Source organism: Balaenoptera acutorostrata, chromosome 4, assembly GCF_949987535.1.
Source record: "Balaenoptera acutorostrata chromosome 4, mBalAcu1.1, whole genome shotgun sequence".
NCBI lineage: Eukaryota > Metazoa > Chordata > Mammalia > Artiodactyla > Balaenopteridae > Balaenoptera > Balaenoptera acutorostrata.
Genome location: NC_080067.1, coordinates 82,808,980 through 82,832,688, shown reverse-complemented (window position 1 = coordinate 82,832,688; position 23,709 = coordinate 82,808,980). Strand labels below are relative to the sequence as shown.

Here is a 23,709-nt window from a genome sequence, read left to right as displayed (position 1 = left end):
CACCACAACTACTGAAGCCCGCCTGCCTACAGCCCGTGCACCGCCACAAAGAGTAGCCCCCGCTCACCACAACTAGAGAAAGCCCGCGCGCAGCAACAAAGACCCAATGCAGCCATAAATAAATAAATAAATAAATAAATAAATAAATAAATAAATAAATAAAAAGAACCTGCTGTATTAAAAAAAATTAAATTAAAAAAAAAGATTTGTGGACTGGTGAAATCAGATTTAATTTTGATTTCTAGTCCTGGCTTAGCCATTAGCTAGTTATATGACTTTGGAACTCCCCCCACGAATACTTTTTGAAGAAAAGAAAGTTATAAATAAGTTATAAAATAAGTGTGATTTTAAATGTATTATTAGCTTTTCTGGAACTCAGTTTTTCTGTAAAATCAAGAGGGTGGGTTATCTAGCTGAGGTTTGAAGTCTCTTCCAACTATAAAAATTCAAATTCTAAAACATCGTATTTTTCGAAGTAGAAAATAATTTAAGAATCATGGGTATTTGTTCCAGAATGTCAGGAAGCAAAAGGTTGGGATACCAGAATATCATTAAATACAAGCTAAAATGTCAAGTACATGAGAACACATGAACTTAACAGGTCTTCAGTTTGAACTTTAGCTATTGGCATTTGTTTGAAAAGCTATAGTATATTGAATAATAAGAAAAGGAATGCAGCTGTGCAGAAATGCCACACTACGTGCCCCTGAGCCTTGGCCTCTCCATGGGCAGGGGCAGCAGTTGAGGGCTGAGGTGCCCAGGGCCGGGGCAGATGTGGCCAGGCCATGCTAGGTGTCCTCATGCCTGCCGTGGGCCAGCCAGCCTCAGCAGTACCGACACTGGTGGGCCGCTCCCACTTCCTAGTCTCTACCATCTGGTTCTGCTGATGCTGGAGAAACTCCCAAAGCTCTGATCTAATCTTCTCAGCCCACAAGGGAAATTCCCCTATTTTCCACCTGGCCTGTGGGGACAGTGTAAACTAGGCCTCAGAAGTAGGCAGAAGCTAAGTAAGGAGATAAAAAAGGGACAAAGAAAAAAGACCCAAGGGAGAAGGGAAGAAAAGGAAGTTGGGTGGGGGGGGGGGGAGACAAGGAGAGGGAGTCAATTAAGGGACCAGTGAGAGGAGACTGGGATGAAGGAGAGCAGCACCCCTGCGCCTTGGCACGTCTGTCAGGGCTTGACCTGCAAAGGTCAGGACACCTGCAGTCTCCTAACTGTGAATATACGAGTATACCCATCTTCATCAGGCATGAAGTTTCAGGCAAGGAAGCAAGAGTTAGACCCCTTGAATTAACTAGTCAGCTTCCAGAGAGCTCCCTTTCTGCTACAGAGCGTATTGCCCAGGAGACGAAACTACGTCCTCATGCTGCTAACTTCTGCCTGCCCTCCCCGGGTGCACTGTGCTCGAGACAGTGCTAAGGCCTTGGCCTCGCTCTAACCACTCTCATTTTCTTTTTCTAAAAGTTTTGTTTCCCAAATATTAATCACCTTGTTTTTTGTATTGCTGAATATAAGCTTTTTAAAATTTACAAGTGGAACCGATGTGATGTATGTGGTGGAACCTTGTGAGGTTTGTACAACACAGGTTAGTTGTGTATTTCGGTGACCCCACTTCCCTGTACTTGGATCCTGGAGAGCATCCACACTGCCTTCGCACCCTGGGAGGCACTCTGGGGAGATTAGAAACCGTGGTCCTTACCCACAAGGAACTTAACTGCTACTTGCAAAACAAAACTGAAACATGGGGGCTTCCCGGTGGCGCAGTGGTTGAGAATCTGCCTACCAATGCAGGGGACACGGGTTCGAGCCCTGGTCTGGGAAGATCCCACATGCCGCGGAGCAGCTGGGCCCATGAGCCACAATTACTGAGCCTGCGCCTCTGGAGCCTGTGCTCCGCAGCAAGAGAGGCCGCGATAGTGAGAGGCCCACGCACCGTGATGAAGAGTGGCCCCCACTTGCTACAACTAGAGAAAGCCCTCGCACAGAAACGAAGACCCAACACAGCCATAAATAAATAAATAAATAAATAAAAATTTAAAAAAAAACAAAAACTGAAGCATGTAATCATGACACAGAAAAATTAACATTAAGTTATGTGATCTACTTCACTTAAGGGAAGGTTGTGAATCACACCTCTTTTGTTGTTCTGTGTTGTTTTTAACAGTCAGCCCAGATCAATCGGTATGAGATTCTGAAAGCCAGCTTCTTTCAGGAGTGCTTCGAAAGCATTAGGACAATCACAACAAGTTGCATTTATCTTTCAGCATGTGAAGGCAGAGAGACTTTTCAGTTCAGACTGTTCATTTAAGCTGGGTGTTTTTCCTTTTCATACTGTCAAGTTCATATACCTAATTTTTGTTCTGGCATCTGTTTTTAACAATTAGAATGAATAGTCTAATTGTAAATTTCCATTTTCTCACGTATCCGACTTCCATCCTCAACAGTCTCCTGAAACTGCTTCTGCTCAGGTCATGCAAGACCTCCTTGTCGCCGAATCCAGTGGTTACATTTCAGTTAAACCCTCTTTCTGTTTGATCTGAAATTATTGGTACCTCACTTTCATCTTCTCTAAACCCTTCTCTCCTTAGTTACTATGACACCAGTCTTTCCTGTTTTATTTTTTTTTTCTGCCTCTATAATTGCTCCTTCTCAGTTGTCTTTCTAGACTCCTCTTCCTCTGACTATTTAAAAGATGGTGGTATTCTCCAGAGTTTGTTCCCCAAACCTAATATGTATCTCTCATCTCACACCTCTTTCCTTAGCTTGCAACCTGTAGTCAACCACTTGTTGGACATTTTTACAGTTATGGGTACCCCCCCTTATATCTAGTCATTCACTTAACTATATCTAGTATACCACCTTAACAGCCCTCCAGACCATCCCTCCTCTGTGCCTCACTGTTGTTGCCAGTAGTGCCACCGGGTCCTTGTCCTGGACTCCATGCCTAAGAGTGTTCCACTCTGGTTTTACTTCAGTTTTGCCATTCCTTATGGGGTGAGGAGTCTGTAGAGTCAAAGAGATGTGTCTGCCCTGCCCATCACCACTTTCAAGCTACACAAGACCCCAGCAATCCCTGCAACATACCTCTTCCCCAGGTCTGTTCTTCCAAGAGTGAACTGCATCCCTGGGGTGTGCTCCCTAGGCCCAAGGGGTAGCTAAGGGGCAGGTGTTTGGAAGGGGATAGATGGAGCTTGGATGGGGTTGGACCTTAAGGTTCATGTGCATGTATGCGAAGCCCCTGATGTTGTAGATCAGAACCGGAGGTCAGAGGAGAAGGAGGGTGTGCAGGGACCTCTGCTGGTACTCTTGTCCCAGGCCCCAGAAGCTTAGGCCTAATTATTGCCTTATTTTTCTTTATATTCCTGATACAGTACTGGTAGGTGACTCTTCAACTACTCTACTTAAAGAGTTTAGCTTTTTAATTTTATATTCCCGTGTACCCATTGCTATCACAGTGCCTACCCAATACACAGTGAATACTCAGTACATCTTTGTTAAATGAATTAAATAAAACAACTTGTATTGAACAATTTATAATTATTTCCTCTCCTTAATTGTCATTTTAAAGAATTTACAGTAATGTTTGTATGATTTTATTATGTCTTAGGGCCAGCACTTTTCCAGAAAAAAAAAAAACCTCTATGCATTACTATTAAATGGGAAAACTAAATTTTATATATATAACTGAATTTTTTTAAATATATTTTTACAAACAAGTTAATTTCATAAAATAGGGTAAGTTTTTTATCCCAAGGCTTTTTATTTTTTATTTTTATTTTTTTTAACATCTTTATTGGAGTATAATTGCTTTACAATGGTGTGTTAGTTTCTGCTTTATAACAAAGTGAATCAGCTATACATATACATGTATCCCCATATCTCTTCCCTCTTGCATCTCCCTCTCTCCCACCCTCCCTATCCCACCCCTCTAGGTGGTCACAGAGCACCAAGCTGATCTCCCTGTGCTATGCGGCTGCTTCCTACTAGCTATCTGTTTTACATTTGGTAGAGTATATATGTCCATGCCACTCTCTCACTTCGTCCCAGCTTACCCTTCCCCCTTCCTGTGTCCTCAAGTCCATTCTCTACGTCTGCGTCTTTACTCCTGTCCTGCCCCTAGGTTCTTCAGAACCTTTTTTTTTTTTTTTTAGACTCCATATATATGTGTTACCATACTGTATTTGTTTTTCTCTTTCTGACTTACTTCACTCTGTATGACAGTCTCTAGGTCCATCCACCTCACTACAAATACCTCCATTTCATTTCTTTTTATGGCTGAGTAATATTCCATTGTATATATGTGCCACATCTTCTTTATCCATTCATCCGATGATGGACACTTAGGTTGCTTCCATGTCCTGGCTATTGTAAATAGAGCTGCAATGAACACTTTGGTACATGACTCTTTTTGAATTATGGTTTTCTCAGGGTATATGCCCAGTAGTGGGATTGCTGGGTCATATGGTAGCTCTACTTTTAGTTTTTTAAGGAACCTCCATACTGTTCTCCATAGTGGTTGTATCAATTTACATTCCCACCAACAGTGCAAGAGGGTTCCCTTTTCTCCACACCCTCTCCAGCATTTATTGTTTGTAGATTTTTTGATGATGGCCATTCTGACTGGTGTGAGGTGATACTTCATTGCAGTTTTGATTTGCATTTCTCTAATGATTAGTGATGTTGAGCATCCTTTCATGTGTTTGTTGGCAATCTGTATATCTTCTTTGGAGAAATGTCTATTTAGGTCTTCTGCCCATTTTTGGATTGGGTTGTTTGGTTTTTTTGATATTGAGCTGCATGAGCTGCTTGTAAATTTTGGAGATTAATCCTTTGTCAGTTGCTTCACTTGCAAATATTTTCTCCCATTCAGACTATACTACAAAGCTACAGTAATCAAGACAGTATGGTACTGGCACAAAAACAAATATAGCTCAATGGAACAGGATAGAAAGCCCAGAGATAAGCCCACGCCCATATGGTCACCTTATTTTTTATAAAAGAGGCAAGAATATACAATGGAGAAAAGACAGCCTCTTCAATAAGTGGTGCTGCAAAAACTGGACAGCTACATGTAAAAGAATGAAATTAGAACACTCCCTAACACCATACACAAAAATAAACTCAAAATGGATTAAAGACTTAAATGTAAGTCCAGACACTATAAAACTCTTAGAGGAAAACATAGGCAGAACACTCTATGACATACATCACAGCAAGATCCTTTATGACCCACCTCCTAGAGAAATGGAAATAAAAACAAAAATAAACAAATGGGACCTAATGAAACTTAAAAGCTTTTGCACAGCAAAGGAAAACATAAACCAGATGAAAAATAGGGTACATTAATGGAAGGTGACAGAAACCAGTGTCAGGCAAACATGAAAATCTTTATATTACAGATTGGTGTTACGCCCTGGTTATCGGATGGCAGTGCTTATAACCACTTAGTAAGTGCCAGGCCCTGAGGGACTCTAGGATATAAGTGCAAGAAGGAGCAGAACTAAGTTCTGGAAAATTTAAAGATGCTGGGAAGAGCAGGCACTGGATTTCCCTGCCAGGTTTCCCACGAATTCAGAGGCTAACCCCAAATCCTGTAGGTCCCAGTTCTACTGAGCTCATTTATGAGGAGTACATTTATTTATGATGACTTTAATGCAAAAAAGCACATACTTATTTAAATTAGAATAATTTTTAAACACCAAAACAGCTTGTTTTTCACTATGATTTTTCACTTTGATAATTCATGTTTTAGGTTGGTCTTCCAAGTTCGGTGACCTTTTAGACTTAGTAGCCATCTGAAATGTCCCTAGTGCCATACGTGCTCTGGATACTTACTTTAGCAGGTATACATGTTATAGTGAGAAATATTCTGATCTGAGAATTGAGTAAACTGGACTTGGATGATCCTTACCTTATCTTAAGCTCACATGTTCTATGACTCTTATGTTTGCTGCTTGGAAAATAGTCTATTCATGATTTCACTGAGAAGTAGCAAAGAGTTAAGCCATGACAGTGATTTGAGTTTTATACCTTAGCTTTCAGGATTCATACTGTTTTATCAAGTTTTTTTTAATAGGTCATTTCTTCCATGTTCTCCTACTCTTAACATTTTTAGGCATAATAAAACTTACTCATTCCAACCCTTCTCCTTCTAGATGAGATGAGTCTTTCAGGAACACCTCATTAAAGGTGTTAAATGTCAAAGCAGTTACCTTTATGAGCCATCATGCGTCGTTTGATTATTGTACCATCGCAAGTCATGATTAAAACCACTTAATGACAGTGTTTCAAGAATATTTCTGTGATGAAATTTCTGTGTGACAGCTGGGGACCCTCTGGCATTTGGAGGAGGTATTTGGTTTATAAGCAGTTTAATTGTGTTTGTCATCTAGAAAATAGTTCCCCTTACACAAGAAAAATTTTAAATGTCTTTGGTTTTCTTAATTTAGTAACATTAACGATGCTTGAAGCCATTTTGCCTTCGAATAACTTTTCCAACATTTACAAAGATTTGAGCAGACGTAATTCACATATTTCACTTCCCACTCACTTATGCTTCTACATTAGGGCCCTACGTCTCCTCACATGCCTGTTTATTATTTCCTTCTACATTCGAAAAACTTTTTCTAAGTAGCTTAAGGTGGTACTTGTTAAAAAGGGGATTTGGCACCCACATGGTGACTGAAAAGCAAAAGGAACAGAAAGAAAAAGTAGTTAGTATCATGTGTATGTCACATACACTGTTCCTTCCCTTTCCTCTACCTTCAAGGCAGAAGAGGTTGACTCGCTTCCCATTCTTCTCTGTGCTTTTTGGACTTCTGGCTTCTTTTCTCCTTCAAGGCTACTCTTGAATGTGAATGTATATTTTGGGGATGGAGGAAGAAATGTGGGAAAAGGGTTTTCACGTTCCGTGTTCAGCAGGGAACAGGATAGAGCACTGAATAGAATAGTGAGGAAGGATGAGCAAGAGAACAACTGGAATGGAAGCAAGAAACTACTTTTTACTAACCCTTACAATTAAAGTCATGGTCAGAGAATTGGGACTGGAAGGGACCCAGTGATCTGTGATTATAGTACCTTAACCTAACAAATGCTCAAGGCATGAATATTCAATTTAAACTAATCTCATCATTTTACAGGAGAAGGAATGGAATCCTACAAAGACATATTACCCAGGGCCATTCAACTAGTTAGGTGCAGACAAGATCCTCTGATTCCTCTTCCATTAGAAGATTCTATAATGATTACTTTCTTTTTTGTATTTCCATCACCTGGCACAGAGTAGGTGTGAAATGTTGAGCTCAACTAACTGTGTTATTGTAGGGCTGGCGGCACTTACTAGGTCTCTGTGAGTGGCAGTCTAATAGAGTATGGATTTGGGAGTCAGACCTGGGTCTAAATCTTAGCTTGCGTGTTAGCACTTGGGCAAGCTTCTTTATCTTTCTAAGCCAAAGCTTTCATATCTCAATAAATGGGGATAATAATAGCTTCCACATAGTGTTGTGATAACAAATGAAACAAGTTATTGGAAGTATTTAGTTTGGAATGTCACACAAATCAGAGGCTTTGGTAAATATTTGTGAAATGAATAAGGGGTGACTATTGCTGTATTTTATCTCCCTCACAGAGTCACCATACTTTACGTTTCAGGTGTGTCATAGTCTTTACAGATATGTATTCTTATTGCCATAGTTAACTGCAGTGTGGCTAACTTCTTTTTGTCTAGAAGATTCCTGTCTCAGCTACCTCACAGCCTTTTAATTTGTTTGATTGCAGACTAATCCATGCAGGACAGCTGTTAAATGGATTGGCAGGTCCGACTGTAATGAACGCAGCTCCATTCCTCTCCACAACGTGGTTCTCTGCAGACGAGCGGGCCACTGCCACAGCTATTGCATCAATGCTCAGTTATCTTGGGGGAGCATGTGCATTTTTAGTTGGACCACTTGTTGTTCCAGCTCCCAATGGGACGGCGCCTCTTCTTGCTTCAGAGAATAGCAGGGCCCACATTAAAGATCGCATAGAGACTGTATTATATGCAGGTATTTTAAAGTTTATTTTCTTCCTGTTATATTTTGTCTTTTATCCCCATCATCTTCACTCTACTTTTTGTATACCAGATCACTTCTTATGAAATAGAGGACTAATCCATACATATTCATATATGTGCTTTCCTTTCATTTAATATGGAGATGCCTATTTAAAACTTACCCTTTCTTGGAAGTTATTAAGTTTAAAATGTATTATTGCTACATGTAAGGTTATTTCTTAACTTCGCTCTTCCCGTCCATTTACAGTTAAGCACTGTATAACACATTGTCTGGTGTCTTTTCTAGATATCAGTATAAAAACTGAACATCATGATCCATGATAAATATTTGTTAAGCATCTGTTGGTAGGTGTTAAGCCCATTTTCTCCCTTGCAGTTTCCCTGTTATTGGCCATGTTCTCTAACCTTATAAACCTAAATCACCCATGATTTATCCTTTTCATTTCCTACTCTCTGTATGTTTAGTCTATTAATAAGGGGTGTTGATCTTTTCAAAATACTCTCCTGGGTCCTTTCTCTTTATTTCTAGTGTCAAGCCCTAGTCCACTCTTAGATCTCCTTAAATATATCCCCTCTCCCCATGTGCCTGCTTATTATTTCCTTCTGCATTCAGAAAACTTTTTATAAGTGTTTACTATATATCAATCCCAGCTAAGCACTGGGATTTGGTAAGATCACTGATGAGATCATTATAATACAAATAAGGATATACACAGCTTAGAAGGCCTAATTGACCTGGCTTTGGGGAGAAGTTGAGGAGTCAGGGAAGGCTTCACTAGGAATGTGATAATTAAAACTAAGAATTTCATAGGAGTTCACTGAATGTTCAAGCGGGTTAAGGTATTCCTTATAGAAGGAACAGCAACTGAGAAGGCAGAGAAGGTGTGAGAGAGCTCAGTATGTCCAGGGAACTGCACGTAATTTGCTATGACTAGAGTAGTGTAAATATGTGTTTGGGTATAGGTAGCAAGTGGCAGAAAATGAGACTGGAAAGATAAAGGACCAGATTATGATGAACTTCGTATTAGTTCATGTATTTACTTATTAATTTAACAAATATATTTTGAACTCCTATGTATCTGTCAGTGTGCTAGGCACTGAAGTGAACATGGTTCCTGACCAGACAGAACTTACAGTGTCCCAAAGGATACAGACAGACAGTTGTAAAACAGGGTGGTAAGGGCTATAACCAAAGACCTACAGTTGCTTTGAGAGCTCAGAGGAGAAGCACCTAACCAGATTTTGGTGGTCAAGTAGAGCTTCCTAGAGTTGCAGCATCTAATTTGGAACCTGACGGAAGAAAGAGAGTTAGCTAACTATAATGGGAACAAGGAAGAATACATTAGAAAGACAGAGAGAACCATGGAGGAGAAGCCCAGTAACGGTGGGGAGAGCCTGCTGCATTCAAGCAACTGAAAACCCAGAGTGGCTTAGATCTGGTGAGAGTGGTGAGAGATGAAGCCAGAGAGGTAAGCCATACCACGCAAGCCTTCTAAGCAGAAGTAAAGGGTTTGAAGTTCATCATGTTGTAGGCAAAGGCCACACTCTGGAGAATTTTACACTAGAGAGTTATATAATGGAATTTACATCGCAAAACATTGGGCTGGCCAGAAAGTTCGTTCGGGTTTTTCCGGAACATGGAGAAACCCAAACGAACATTTTGGCCAACCCAGTAGGATTCAGAGGGAATAAAAGTGAAATTAGAGGTGGTGGCAGTAAATAAATCATTTAACCCCCCTGTAGACAGCTCACACCTTTTTTTTTTTTTTTTTGGATCCAATGTTATTGCAGAATGCCCAGGAAATTTCGTATTTTCTGCTTACATTACTCTTCAGTCTCCCACTTTATTATATAGTAAAAGGCATGACTTTTTTTTTTAATTTAATTTTATTTATTTTTTTATACAGCAGGTTCTTATTAGTCATCCATTTTATACACATCAGTGTATACATGTCAATCTCAATCGCCCAATTCATCACACCACCCCCCCACCCCCCGCTGCTTTCCCCCCTTGGTGTCCATACGTTTGTTCTCTACATCTGTGTCTCTATTTCTGCCCTGCAAACCGGTTCTTCTGTACCATTTTTCTAGGTTCCACATATATACGTTAATATATGATATTTGTTTTTCTCTTTCTGACTGACTTCACTCTGTATGACAGTCTCTAGATCCATCCATGTCTCTACAAATCACCCAATTTTGTTCCTTTTTATGGCTGAGCAATATTCCATTGTACATATGTACCACATCTTCTTTATCCATTCGTCTGTTGATGGACATTTAGGTTGCTTCCATGACCTGGCTATTGTAACTAGTGCTGCAAGGAACATTGGGGTGCATGTGTCTTTTTGAATTATGGTTTTCTTTGGGTATATGCCCAGTAGTAGGATTGCTGGGTCATATGGTTTAAAAACTATTTTTAGTTTTTAAGGAACCTCCATCCTGTTCTCCATAGTGGCTGTATCAATTTACATTCCCACCAACAGTGCAAGAGGGTTCCCTTTTCTCCACACCCTCTCCAGCATTTGTTGTTTGTAGATTCTCTGATGATGCCCATTCTAACTGGTGTGAGGTGATACCTCATTGTAGTTTTGATTTGCATTTCTCTAATAATTAGCAACGTTGAGCAGCTTTTCATGTGCCGCTTAGCCATCTGTATGTCTTCTTTGGAGAAGTGTCTATTTAGGCCTTCTGCCCATTTTTGGATTGGGTTGTTTGTTTTTTTAATATTGAGCTGCATAAGCTGTTTATAAATTTTGGAGATTAATCCTTTGTCCATTTATTTGTTTGCAAATATTTTCTCCCATTCTGAGGGTTGTCTGTTCGTCTTGTTTATGGTTTCCTTTGCTGTGCAAAAGCTTTTAAGTTTCATTAGGTCCCATTTGTTTATTTTTGTTTTTATTTCCATTACTCTAGGAGGTGGGTCAAAAAAGATCTTGCTGTGATTTATGTCAAAGAGTGTTCTTCCTATGTTTTCCTCTAAGAGTTTTATAGTTTCCGGTCTTACATTTAGGTCTCTAATCCATTTTTAGTTTATTTTTGTGTATGGTGTTAGGCAGTGTTCTAATTTCATTCTTTTACATGTAGCTGTCCAGTTTTCCCAGCACCACTTATTGAAGAGACTGTCTTTTCTCCATTGTATATCCTTGCCTCCTTTGTCATAAATTAGTTGACCATAGGTGCGTGGGTTTATCTCTGGGCTTTCTATCTTGTTCCATTGATCTATTTTTCTGTTTTTGTGCCAGTACCATATTGTCTTGATTACTGTAGCTTTGTAGTATAGTCTGAAGTCAGGGAGTCTGATTCCTCCAGCTCCGTTTTTTTCCCTCAAGACTGCTTTGGCTATTCGGGGTCTTTTGTGTCTCCATACAAATTTTAAGATTTGTTGTTCTAGTTCTGCGAAAAATGCCATTGGTAATTTGATAGGGATTGCATTGAATCTGTAGATTGCTTTGGGTAGTATAGTCATTTTCACAATATTGATTCTTCCAATCCAAGAACATGGTGTACCTCTCCATCTGTTGGTATCATCTCTGATTTCTTTCATCAGTGTCTTATAGTTTTCTGCATACAGGTCTTTTGTCTCCCTAGATAGGTTTATTCCTAGGTATTTTATTCTTTTTGCTGCAATAGTAAATGGGAGTGTTTCCTTAATTTCTCTTTCAGAGTTTTCATCATTAGTGTATAGGAATGCAAGAGATTTTCTGTGCATTAATTTTGTATCCTGCGACTCTACCAAATACATTGATTAGCTCTAGTAGTTTTCTGGTGGCATCTTTAGGATTCTCTGTGTATAGTATCATGTCATCTGCAAACTGTGACAGTTTGACTTCTTCTTTTCCAATTTGTATTCCTTTTATTTCTTTTTCTTCTCTGATTGCCGTGGCTAGGACTTCCAAAACTATGTTGAATAATAGTGGTGAGAGTGGACATCCTTGTCTTGTTCCTGATCTTAGAGGAAATGTTTTCAGTTTTTCACCATTGAGAATGATGTTTGCTGTGGGTTTGTCATATATGGCCTTTACTATGTTGAAGTAGGTTCCCTCTGTGCCCACTTTTTGGAGATTTTTTATCATAAATGGGTGTTGAATTTTGTCAAAAGCTTTTTCTGCATCTATTGAGATGATCATATGGTTTTTATTCTTCAATTTGTTAATATGGTGTATTGCATTGATTTGCATATATTGAAGAATCCTTGCATCCCTGGGATAATCCCACTTGATCATGGTGTATGATCCTTTTAATGTGTTGTTGGATTCTGTTTGCTAGCATTTTGTTGAGGATTTTTGCATCTATATTCATCAGTGATATTGGTCTGTAGTTTTCTTTTTTTGTAGTATCTTCGTCTGGTTTTGGTATCAGGGTGATGGTGGCCTCATGCAATGAGTTTGGGAGTGGTCCTTCCTCTGCAAATTTTTGGAAGAGTTTGAGAAGGATGGGTGTTAGCTCTTCTCTAAATGTTTGATAGAATTCACCTGTGAAGCCATCTGGTCCTGGACTTTTGTTTGTTGGAGGATTTTTAATCACAGTTGCAATTTCATTACTTGTGATTGGTCTGTTCATATTTTCTATTTCTTCCTTGTTCAGTCTTGGAAGGTTATACCATTCTAAGAATTTGTCCATTTCTTCCAGGTTGTCCATTTATTGGCATAGAGTTGCTTGTAGTAGTCTCTTAGGATGCTTTGTATTTCTGTGGTGTCTGTTGTAACTTCTTTTTCATTTCTAATTTTATTGATTTGAGTCCTCTCCCTCTTTTTCTTGATGAGTCTGGCTAATGTTTTATCAATTTTGTTTATCTTCTCAAAGAACCGGCTTTTAGTTTTATTGAGGTTTGCTATTGTTTTCTTTGTTTCTATTTCATTTATTTCTGCTCTGATCTTTATGATTTCTTTCCTTCTGCTAACTTTGGGTTTTGTTTGTTCTTCTTTCTCTAGTTCCTTTAGGTGTAAGGTTAAATTGTTTATTTGAGATTTTTCTTGTTTCTTGAGGTAGGCTTGTATAGCTATAAACTTTCCTTTTAGAACTGCTTTTGCTGCATCCCATAGGTTTTGGATCGTCGTGTTTTCATTGTCATTTGTCTCTAGGTATTTTTTGATTTCCTCTTTGATTTCTTCAGTGATCTCTTGGTTATTTAGTAACATATTGTTTAGCCTCCATGTGTTTTGTGTTTTTTTCGTTTCATTTCTAATATCAGAGTGTTGTGGTCAGAAAAGATGCTTGATATGATTTCTGTTTTCTTAAATTTACTGAGGCTTTATTTGTGACCCAAGATGTGATCTATCCTGGAGAATGTTCCATGCACACTTGAGAAGAAAGTGTAATCTGCTGTTTTTGGATGGAATGTCCTATAAATATCAATTAAATCTACCTGGTCTACTGTGTCATTTAAAGCTTGTGTTTTCTTATTAATTTTCTGTTTGGATGATCTGTCCATTGGTGTAAGTGAGGTGTTAAAGTCCCCCACTATTATTGTGTTACTTTCGATTTCCTCTTTTATAGCTGTTAGCAGTTGCCTTATGTATTGAGGTGCTCCTATGTTGGGTGCATACATATTTATAATAGTTATATCTTCTTCTTGGATTGATCCCTTGATCATTATGGAGTGTCCTTCCTTGTCTCTTGTAACATTCTTTATTTTAAAGTCTATTTTATCTGATATAAGTATTGCTACTCCAGCTTTCTTTTGATTTCCCTTTGCATGGAATATCTTTTTCCATCCCCTCACTTTCAGTCTGTATGTGTCCCTAGGTCTGAAGTGGGTCTCTTGTAGACAGCATATATATGGGTCTTGTTTTTGTATCCATTCGGCAAGCCTGTGTCTTTTGGTTGGAGCATTTAATCCATTCACGTTTAAGGTAATTATTGATATATATGTTCCTGTTACCATTTTCTTAATTGTTTTGGGTTTGTTTTTGTAGATCCTTTTCTTCTCTTGTGTTTCCCACTTAGAGAAGTTCCTTTAGCATTTGTTTTAGAGGTGGTTTGGTGGTGCTGAAGTCTCTTAGCTTTTGCTTGTCTGTAAAGCTTTTGATTTCTCTGTTGAATCTGAATGAGATCCTTGCCGGGTAGAGTAATCTTGGTTGTAGTTTCTTCCCTTTCATCACTTTAAGTATATCATGCCACTCCCTTCTGGCTTGCAGAGTTTCTGCTGAGAAACCAGCTGTTAACCTATGGGAGTTCCCTTGTATGTTATTTGTCATTTTTCCCTTGCTGCTTTCAATAATTTTTCTTTGTCTTTAACTTTTGCCAATTTGATTACTGTGTGTCTCGGTGCGTATCTCCTTTGGTTTATCCTGTATGGGACTCTCTGCGCTTCCTGGACTTGAGTGGCTATTTCCTTTCCCATGTTAGGGAAGTTTTCGACTATAATCTCTTCAAGTATTTTCTCAGGTCCTTTCTCTCTGTCTTCTCCTTCTGGGACCCCTATAAGCCGAATGTTGTTGCGTTTAACATTGTCCCAGATGTCTCTTAGGCTGTCTTCATTTCTTTTCATTCTTTTTTCTTTATTCTGTTCCACAGCAGTGAATTCCACCATTCTGTCTTCCAGGTCACTTATCTGTTCTTCTGCCTCAGTTACTCTATGGATTCCTTCTAGTGTAATTTTCATTTCAGTTATTGTATTGTTCATCTCTGTTTGTTCTTTAATTCTTCTTCTGAGGTCCTGGATCATCTTCACTATCATTATTCTGAATTCTTTTTCTGGAAGGTTGCCTATCTCCACTTCATTTAGTTGTTTTTCTGGGGTTTTATCTTGTTCCTTCATCTCGTACATAGCCCTCTACCTTTTCATCTTGTCTATCTTTCTGTGAATGTGGTTTTTGTTCCACAGGCTGCAGGATTGTAGTTCTTCTTACTTCTGCTCGACAGCTCACTCCTTTTAAAGAAAGAAGTTGAAATGTAAAAGTAAATAAGTAAATAAAACTGAAAGTAGGTAAAACATAAATTTTAAACTTTATTTTGGTTATATCATTCTTTTTATTGAAAGCTTAAGCAATCATTATATCTTTTAAATGACTGGATTTTAGGCATTATTGGTCATGTATTAATGCTCTACATCCTCTGCCTTATGGTTCCCATGCAGTCAAGCAGAAACCCCTACTCAAAGCTTCCAGCTATTGCTTCAGTGCTTTTGTATTTTCCAGTTTGCCTCCGTGAGATAATGTGCCATGACCCTTCATTCCATTAAAAAATATTTTGCTTAGAATCATGATCTTAAGAGATTAATGACTCTTAAACTAAAATTATTTCAGACAAAGACATCATAAGTAAACTTTTGACCAATATATACATGCCCACAGGTCCTCAACAAAATACTAGCAAACCAAATCCAGTAACATAATAAGGCTTATACACCACCAGCAAATGGGATTTATTCCTGGAATGCAATTTGGTTTAACATTCAAAATTCAGCTAATGTAATATATTAAATCAATAGAATAAAAGAGAAAAACTATGTGATCATCTTAATAGATGAAAAACAAAAGCATTTGGGAAATCCAGCACCCTTTCAAGATAAAAACACCCAACAAATTAGAAATAGACAGGAGCTCCCTCAACCTAATAATATTAGGGCATCTACAAAAAAACCCATAGATAATATAATATTTAATGGTGAAATACTGAATGCATCCCCTCCTGAGATCAGGAACAAGACAAGGGTGTCCACTCTTGCCATGTCTACTTAACATTGTGCTGGAGATTCTAACCAGGATGACTGAGTAAGAAAAATAAGTAAAAGGCATCTATATCAGAAAGAAGGAAGTAAAGCTATCTCAATTGAAAATGACGTGATCTTGAATACAGAAAATCCTCTGTAAGCCAGAAAAAAACTATTAGATCTAAAAAAACAAGTTTTAGGGTGCAAGATTAATATATAAAAATCAAGTGTATTTTACACATTTGCAATGAACAATCCAAACATGTAATTAGGAAAACAGTTCATTCGCAATAACCTCAAAAAGAATAAAATATTTAGGAATAAATTTAACAATATAAGTGTAAAACTTGCACTCTGAAGACTATAGAGCACTATTGAAAGAAACTAAAGAAGACCTAAAGACATGGAAAGACATCCTGTTCATGTGTTAGAAGTTTTAATATTGTGAAGGTGATAATACTCTCTACATTTATCTACAAATTCAGTGCAATCTCAATTAATATTCAGCTGCCTTTGTTGCAGAAATTGGCAAGCTGATCTTAAAATCTGTATGGAAATGCAAGGGACTCAGAATAACCAAAACAATCTTGAAAAGGAACAAAGTTGGAGAACTCACAATTTCCAGTTTCAAAACTTACTACAAAGCTACACTGGTCAAGACAGCATGGTACTGGCATGATAGACATATAAATCAACAAAAGTGAGATTCCAAAAAATAAACCATTACATTTATAGTCAATTGACTTTTGACAACAGTGACAAGACAATTCAATGGGGAAAGAATAGTCTTTTCAACAAGTGGTATTGGAATAACTGGATATGCACATGCAAAACAATCAATTTGAATCCCTTCCTTACCCCATACATAAAAATTAATTCAAAATAGGTCATAAACCTAAATGTGAGAACTAAAACTATATAAACTCTTAGAAGAAAACATAGGAGTAAACCTTCATGACCTTGGGTTAGGCGAAGCCTTTTTATAAAGGACACTGAGAGCACAAATGGCAAAAGAAAAAATAGAAAAATAGGATTTCATTATCTCAAAATCTTGTGCTTCAAAATACACCATCAACAAAGTGAAAAGACAACCCATAGAATGGGAGAAAATAATTGCAAATCATATATCTGGTAAGGAACTTGTATCCAGAATATTTTTTTTAAATTCTTACAATTCAACAACAAAAAGACAAACAATTCAATTAAAAGATGGGCAAAGGACTCAAATAGAGATTTCTTCAAAGAAGATACACAAATGGCCAAGAAGCATATGAAAAGTTGCTCATTGTCATTAGTCATTAGGGAAATGCAAATCAAAACCATAATGAGTTAAACTTCAACCCAGTAGGGTGACTATAATCAATAAAATGGAAAATAACAAGTGTTGATGAGAAAGTGGAGAAATTGGAACCCTCATACATTGCTGGTAGTAATATAAAATGGTACAGCCTCTTTGGAAACAGGTTGGCAGTTCCTCAAAATGTTAAACATAAATTACCATATGACCCACCAATTCCATTTCCAGGTATATGCCTAAGTGAGATGAAAACATACATCCATGCAGAAATTTGCACACAAATATTTGTAGTAGCATTATTCATAATAGCCCCAAAGTAGAAACAATCTAAATGTCTATTAACTAAGTGGATTTTAAAATGTGGTATATCCATTCAGTGGAATATTATTGGGCAAAAAATAAAGTACTGCTCCAACATGGGTGAATCTTGAAAACATTAAGTGAAAGAAGCCAGTCACAAAAGACTACATAGTATATGATTCCATTTATTAGAAATGTCCATAGTACTCAAATCCATAGAGATTGAAAGCAGATTAATGGTTGCCTGGGGCTAGGAAATTTGTGGGGTAATGGATACAGAGTTTCTTTGGGGGATGATGAAAAAATTTTTTAATTGTGATGATGGTTGTAAAATTCATTGAAATATGCACTTTAATGTGTGAATTATATGTCACGTGAATTATATCTCAGTGAAACTGTTTACAAAAATGCCAGTAGTAAGATGGGCAAAGAATACAAACAAGGCAATCACAGAAGAAATACAAATGGCCAGTAAGCATATGGAAGATGCTCATTCATTGTTACTAATAATTAAAAGGACTGTAAATTAAAGCAATTCATTTACTTCTTGTTGTTCCTCAGATTGTCAAAGAATAAAGACATTATCTGTGGTTAAGTGTCTTATAGAAATATTGTACCTTTTGCTAAGAATATAGCCCTAGAATTAGAATTATCCTACTGAAAGGATCTCTAGAAATCACTTAATCAGTTTCCTTTATTGGCCCAGAAAGAGTAGGAGATTCATTCAATTTATAAGTTAATTAATGGCATGGATAGGTCTATACTCCAAGGCTTCCTGACTTTTCTACGAGAGTCATGCTTTTCTACTAAATTGGGCACAGTTAAAAGCTGGAGTTTCCATGTGCGAGAACTCTGGAGGGAATGATCAGGACTCCTAGGAACCTTTCCTTCTGTAATGGTGCCAAACTAAGATGGTTCAGGTGTCCTTTTTACTTCTGATTGTTTAATAACCTACATTAGCTAGTCTTGTGTTTGTTAAATTTTGCTCTCTGTCTCCTGGTTTCTTTCTTTCTTTTTTTTTTCTTTTTTGGATGCTTTCCTATTTTGTTCAGATTTCCCATGTAGCCTATAAATTGAGTCTGTCCTACACAGTACATCAGAATATCCTGTCATTGATCAAACAAACTTTCTCCTATTCTGTTCTTACCAATTTTCTATTATATTCTTTATTTCTTAGGACCATGCTTATTAGACAGTCATCCTAGACCTGTTTAAAGATTTCTGTTATAGATAGTACTGTTGGTTTTTAATGTGTTTTCTCCAGAGTAACATTTGTTTACTGCCTCAATCCTCTTTCTGTGTAGTATACTATACTATAAGTCTACCATACTTATTTCCTTATGACTTCTTACCTGCTGAAAGTTATATTTTTATGTATCAGTCTTTCTCACAATACTGAGCTATTTTAGCTAGGCAAGTACTATATTTTGCTTATCTTTATATATCTAAAGCTTCATTGATGCGCAATAAATATTTGTTAGATACTTGAGATATTGAACTTTTTGTGTTGTCTGATTAACATTTTACTTTTTTTTTTTTTTCAGAGTTTGGAGTTGTCTGCTTACTATTTTCTGCAACTCTAGCTTATTTCCCACCGCGGCCTCCTCTTCCTCCCAGTGTTGCTGCAGCTAGCCAGCGGCTGAGTTATCGGCGGAGCTTTTGTAGATTATTAAGGTAAATATACTTAAAATCACTTAGTGGTTTTGACTAGCACCTTGAAGATAATTCCACATTTATCTAAGATAATTTAAGATAGTAGTTTTTCAACAACCTACTAATCAGGTTGTAAATAATTGATAAAATATTGATTAAATATTTTAGAGAGATTTCCTATCAGAAATCTATCTTTAAAAATTGCCCAGGACAGGAATAAAGACGCAGTTGTAGAGAATGTACTTGAGGACATGGGGAGGGGGAAGGATAAGCTAGGACGAAGTGAAAGAGTGGCACTAACATATATACAGTACCAAATGTAAAATAGATAGCTAGTGGGAAGCAGCCGCATAGCACAGGGAGATCAGCTCGGTGCTTTGTGTCCCCCTAGAGGGGTGGGATAGGGAGGGTGGGAGGGAGATGCAAGAAGGAGGAGATACGGGGATATATGTATATGTATAGCTGATTCACTTTGTTATACAGCAGAAACTAACACAGCATTGTAAAGCAATTATACTCCAATAAAGATGTTTAAAAAAATAAAATAAAATAGAAACAAAAAAAATAAAATAAAAAAATTAAAATTGCCCAAAGCAAAAACCTTTATAGATTTTGCCTTCTCTATATACCACCCATATTTTAAAAATCAAACCTTTTGTTTAAATAATTTTCTTTTATAAGGAAACATCACATAATAGTATCTGTGAAATCATGTGTTTTATGTGTTTATTATATTTTTCCTAATATGCAGATTATTTTTATTCATTATGTATTTCTTGATACACATTAAAATAAACAAGTGCTATTTAATACAAAGCAAATAAAATAAATAATGTTTATTTACATATCACCTAAAATCATCTTGAACCTCCAGTGGGATCATACTTTGAGAAACTTAATTTCTTATTTTACTTTATTTTATTGGTACAACTTAAAGGTAATTAGATTAAATTCTACACTTGAAGGCTTCAAATACTTGAAGGTCCAGTACTGAATTTGATTCTTTGGATATATAGACCATTTCTGATGATTATGATTTGTAATTGGGCCACTAGAACTTATGTTTTGGATTTTTTTCTCCAGTTAGTTGTGATGAGTTTTTATTGATTCATCAACAACTCTCCCTAGTTAGTTCTTTCTTTTCTAGTCATCCTCTCCCACCAGATGGTAAGTTCCTTGTGGTCAAGAACTATCTTTGTATCCTATATATTAATAATGTCCGACAGAATTATAATGGGAGCCACATGTGTAATTTTAAATCTTCTAGTAGCCTTATTTTAAAAAAGTAGAAAGAAACAGGTAAAATTAATTTTAATAGCATATTTTATTTAACTCAATATATCTCAAGTATTATTTCAACATGTAATCAGTATTCAGAATTATTAATGAGATAGTTTACATTCTTTTCTTCATAGAAAATCTTTGAAATCCAGTGTGTATTTTATACTTACAGTACATCTCAATTTAGATGCTAAATTTGCATTAGAAATACTTGGTCTGCATTTAGATTTCATTAAGTTTACAATTAAAACAGTTTTCATTGAGCAGTGTCTCCCATATTGCACTATTTATCTAAAGTTAAAAATAACTACCTGCAATTTTTCAAATTTTGAATCAATACATCTTTGATGTTATTTAAAAGGTCTTACATTCTATAGGCAATTGTTTGGGCCTTAATTGAAGATCTTTCACTTCTGTAAAATACATTTTTTTCTCTTCATAATTTTAAACAAAACTTCCATAGCTAAAAGAACAATTTATTTTACCATCTCTCCATCTAAAAATGTTTTTCTTCTTGTGCAGGAATCCAAACCATTTTATAGCTGACCAAAAGTATAAGCTCAGATCTGTTAAAAATTGTTTAAAAATGTTTGTTGAATATTTAATTAGATTTCAGACAAATAATCTTCTTGATTCTTTTTTGACTTTAAGAAGAAACTTCTTATACAATTCATTGTGTATTTGTTGAACATGTCCCTTAATATTATCCACTTAATTATCCTAAAAATTTTTTTCCATAACAGACATCAATTTTACTCTGCTGCATTAAGTTGCATCTACCATTCATTGTGAAATTTGCGACATACTTCATCTCGTATTTTTCTTCCTGCATAAAATATTCATAAGCAAATTACAATGTTATATCAGTGTGTAAAAAATAATTAGAACTGAGTTAGTTCATTGACACCAAGAAGATCAGTGATGGGTTATAATACTAGAAACAACATATGCTACCACGTGCACACTACAGTAATATCTTACCCAATGCAGCAGTTAAAGTGAAATGTACTTCTGCCAAAAAAAAAAGTTGTGTTTAATGGAAAAATACTTTTCACTGTTTCTGTTTTTAAATTAGATTTTAATTAATTAAAATGAAGTAAAATTAAAAATTAGTTCTTTACTTGCACTAGTCACATTTCAAGTGCTCAATAGCCACATTTGACTAGTGGCTACCATGTTAGACAGCATAGCTATGTAACATTGTTTTTCAAACTTTGATTCATAGCCAACCAATTTAGAGGGTTGACCACCTTTTTTGTTTAAAAAAAGTAGAATGGAATAAAAAAGAATAGAAAATATTATTGCATCTCCTATAGTAATGATACATATTTTTGTGATACTTTTGTTTCAGTATTTATATACTGAATATTGGTAGGTAGAATATTTCTTACTCTGGAGTACAGTAAAAAGTTTTTGAAAACCACATCTCTGTAGCAGCTAGTAAATTGCCTTCCACATAATAGGCAAAAAAATAATATTAGTTCAATTGAATTGTGATCAGTAGAACATATTTGTAAGATGAGAGTTCAAATGATACTTTTTTTTTTTTTAAGATGCTATTTAACTAAATTTTTCTCCATGCAGAGTTAGAGATTAGAGAGAAATAGGCAAGGCTAGAGAGGTAGGTTAGGGTCAGATTATGCCATACTAATAATTTTGGACTGTTCTGTGGGAAATGAGGAGTAACTGTAGGGTTTTAAGGTAAGGAGTTATGTAAAAGATTGTTCTGACAAGGAAAAAACAACTTAAAATGATCACTTTGACCACAATATACCCTGTGTTTGCTTCTGATTACCCTAGAGTCAAGATCTTTATTCTCTGTTCAAACTATAGAGTACAAGATCTTAATTCTCTATTAAAATCCCTTTACACTAATGCCTAACATTCCTTTGTCTCTTCCCATATTCATTCGTTTACTGTGCAGGATTGCCTGCTTCTACTTTGGGCTTTCCAGGGGAGTTCTTTGGGCCTGCCACGCTCCATTCCCCTAACCTACCTGTGTAATTTTCCCTGGTCCTTCAAAGGACTCCTGATATCATTACTTCCTGGATTAATCAGAATAACTGCTTCTCTAGATTCTAATTCCATTGTCTGGGCAGAAAAAAAAATCAGTGGTTATGCTCCAAAGTTTCCACCACAATTATTTATTTACTGTCCATATGATTCCCATCACTTAATATGCGTTTAAGCTGTGTAACCTAATGTAAACATTTTTCTCCCTTTATGTATCAGTTTAATGTTTGATGATGGTGGTTGTTGTTTTTGCCTTTTAGACTTCAAGAGTGGAGAGTTGAGTTGAACGTGTTCCTTACTTCAGGATACATGAACAGGATACATGAACACGTTTATTCATTTATTTATTCATTCATTCTTTTATTTATATTTCTCACTCCCATTACCTTCCCCCTACCTAGGATACCTCTCAAATGCATTTGATGTGTATCTCTTTGTGCTTTGCAACATTTGTATTGTTTTGTATGCCTCTCTGTGTTTAATTTATCTAAATGATGGCAATTATGTATCTCATTCTGTTTGACTTTTTTTCACTAAACACTATGTGGTATTTTTAATTACTTTTCATTTTGGAAGTACAAAGGTAGAATAGTATAACATCTGTATCCCCATAACCCAATATCAACAATTACCAATTTATGACCAATATTGTTTCATTTGTACTGTACCCACTTCTCCCCTTCCTGTATTATGAAGCAAATCCCAAATGACAAATCATTTCACCCATAAACATTTCAATATGTATATGTTAAAAAGATAGGGACTCTTTTTTAACATAAATATGGTACCATTGTCACACTAAAAACGTTTTAGCAGTAGTTTGCTACTGTCAAATCAGTGTTTCAATTTCCAATTGTCTCATAAATGTCATAAGTTTTGTTTTTTTTTTTAACAATTTGTTTGAATCAGAATCTAGATTAGGTCCACGCATTGCAGTTGGCTCAAATGCCTTATAATCTGTAGGTTTCCTTTCCATCTCTCTTTCCCTTGTAATTTATTTGTTGAGGAACCAGCTCTCTTGTCTCCGAGATCTAGATTTTGTTGATTGCCTCTTTGTAGTACTTTGCCAAGTTCCTCTGCCCTTTGTATTTCCTATAAATTGTTAGCTAGAGCTATGTTCTGATTCAGGTTTTGGTTTTGATTTTACAAGACTACTTCATGGGTGATGCTACCTTCTTCCATCAGGAGGCACATGATATCTGGATAGCTCTTTTTGTGATATTAGTGCTCTGTTGTCAAGATGTATCCCTGTGCTATGTGTACACCTAGTTCTTTGTACTCCATGGTATGAAACCATTGCGTTTTGTATACCCACTTCCATTGTGTACTCAGATTGCCTCCAACTCATTGTCACCACAAATAACACTGCAGTGACATCCTGCACATCACCATAGACCTAAGAATTCTTTGGAAAACAGACCCCACAACAAGATTGCTGGGTCATAAGCTATTTTAAGC

The 23,709-nt window shown here is 36.5% G+C and overlaps 1 protein-coding gene across 5 annotated transcripts in view; it reads left to right on the top strand.

Moving 5' to 3' along the window:
- The window catches only part of SLC49A4 (solute carrier family 49 member 4), a 125,327-nt gene that overhangs the window by 29,464 nt on the left and 72,154 nt on the right, over positions 1-23,709 (top strand). For all 5 annotated transcript variants that reach the window (XM_007175648.2, XM_057545420.1, XM_057545423.1 and 2 more), the window contains exons 3-4: positions 7,777-8,042; positions 18,849-18,978. In XM_007175648.2, the coding sequence (XP_007175710.2) occupies positions 7,777-8,042; positions 18,849-18,978 (396 nt within the window). The remainder of the gene's footprint in view (positions 1-7,776; positions 8,043-18,848; positions 18,979-23,709) is intronic.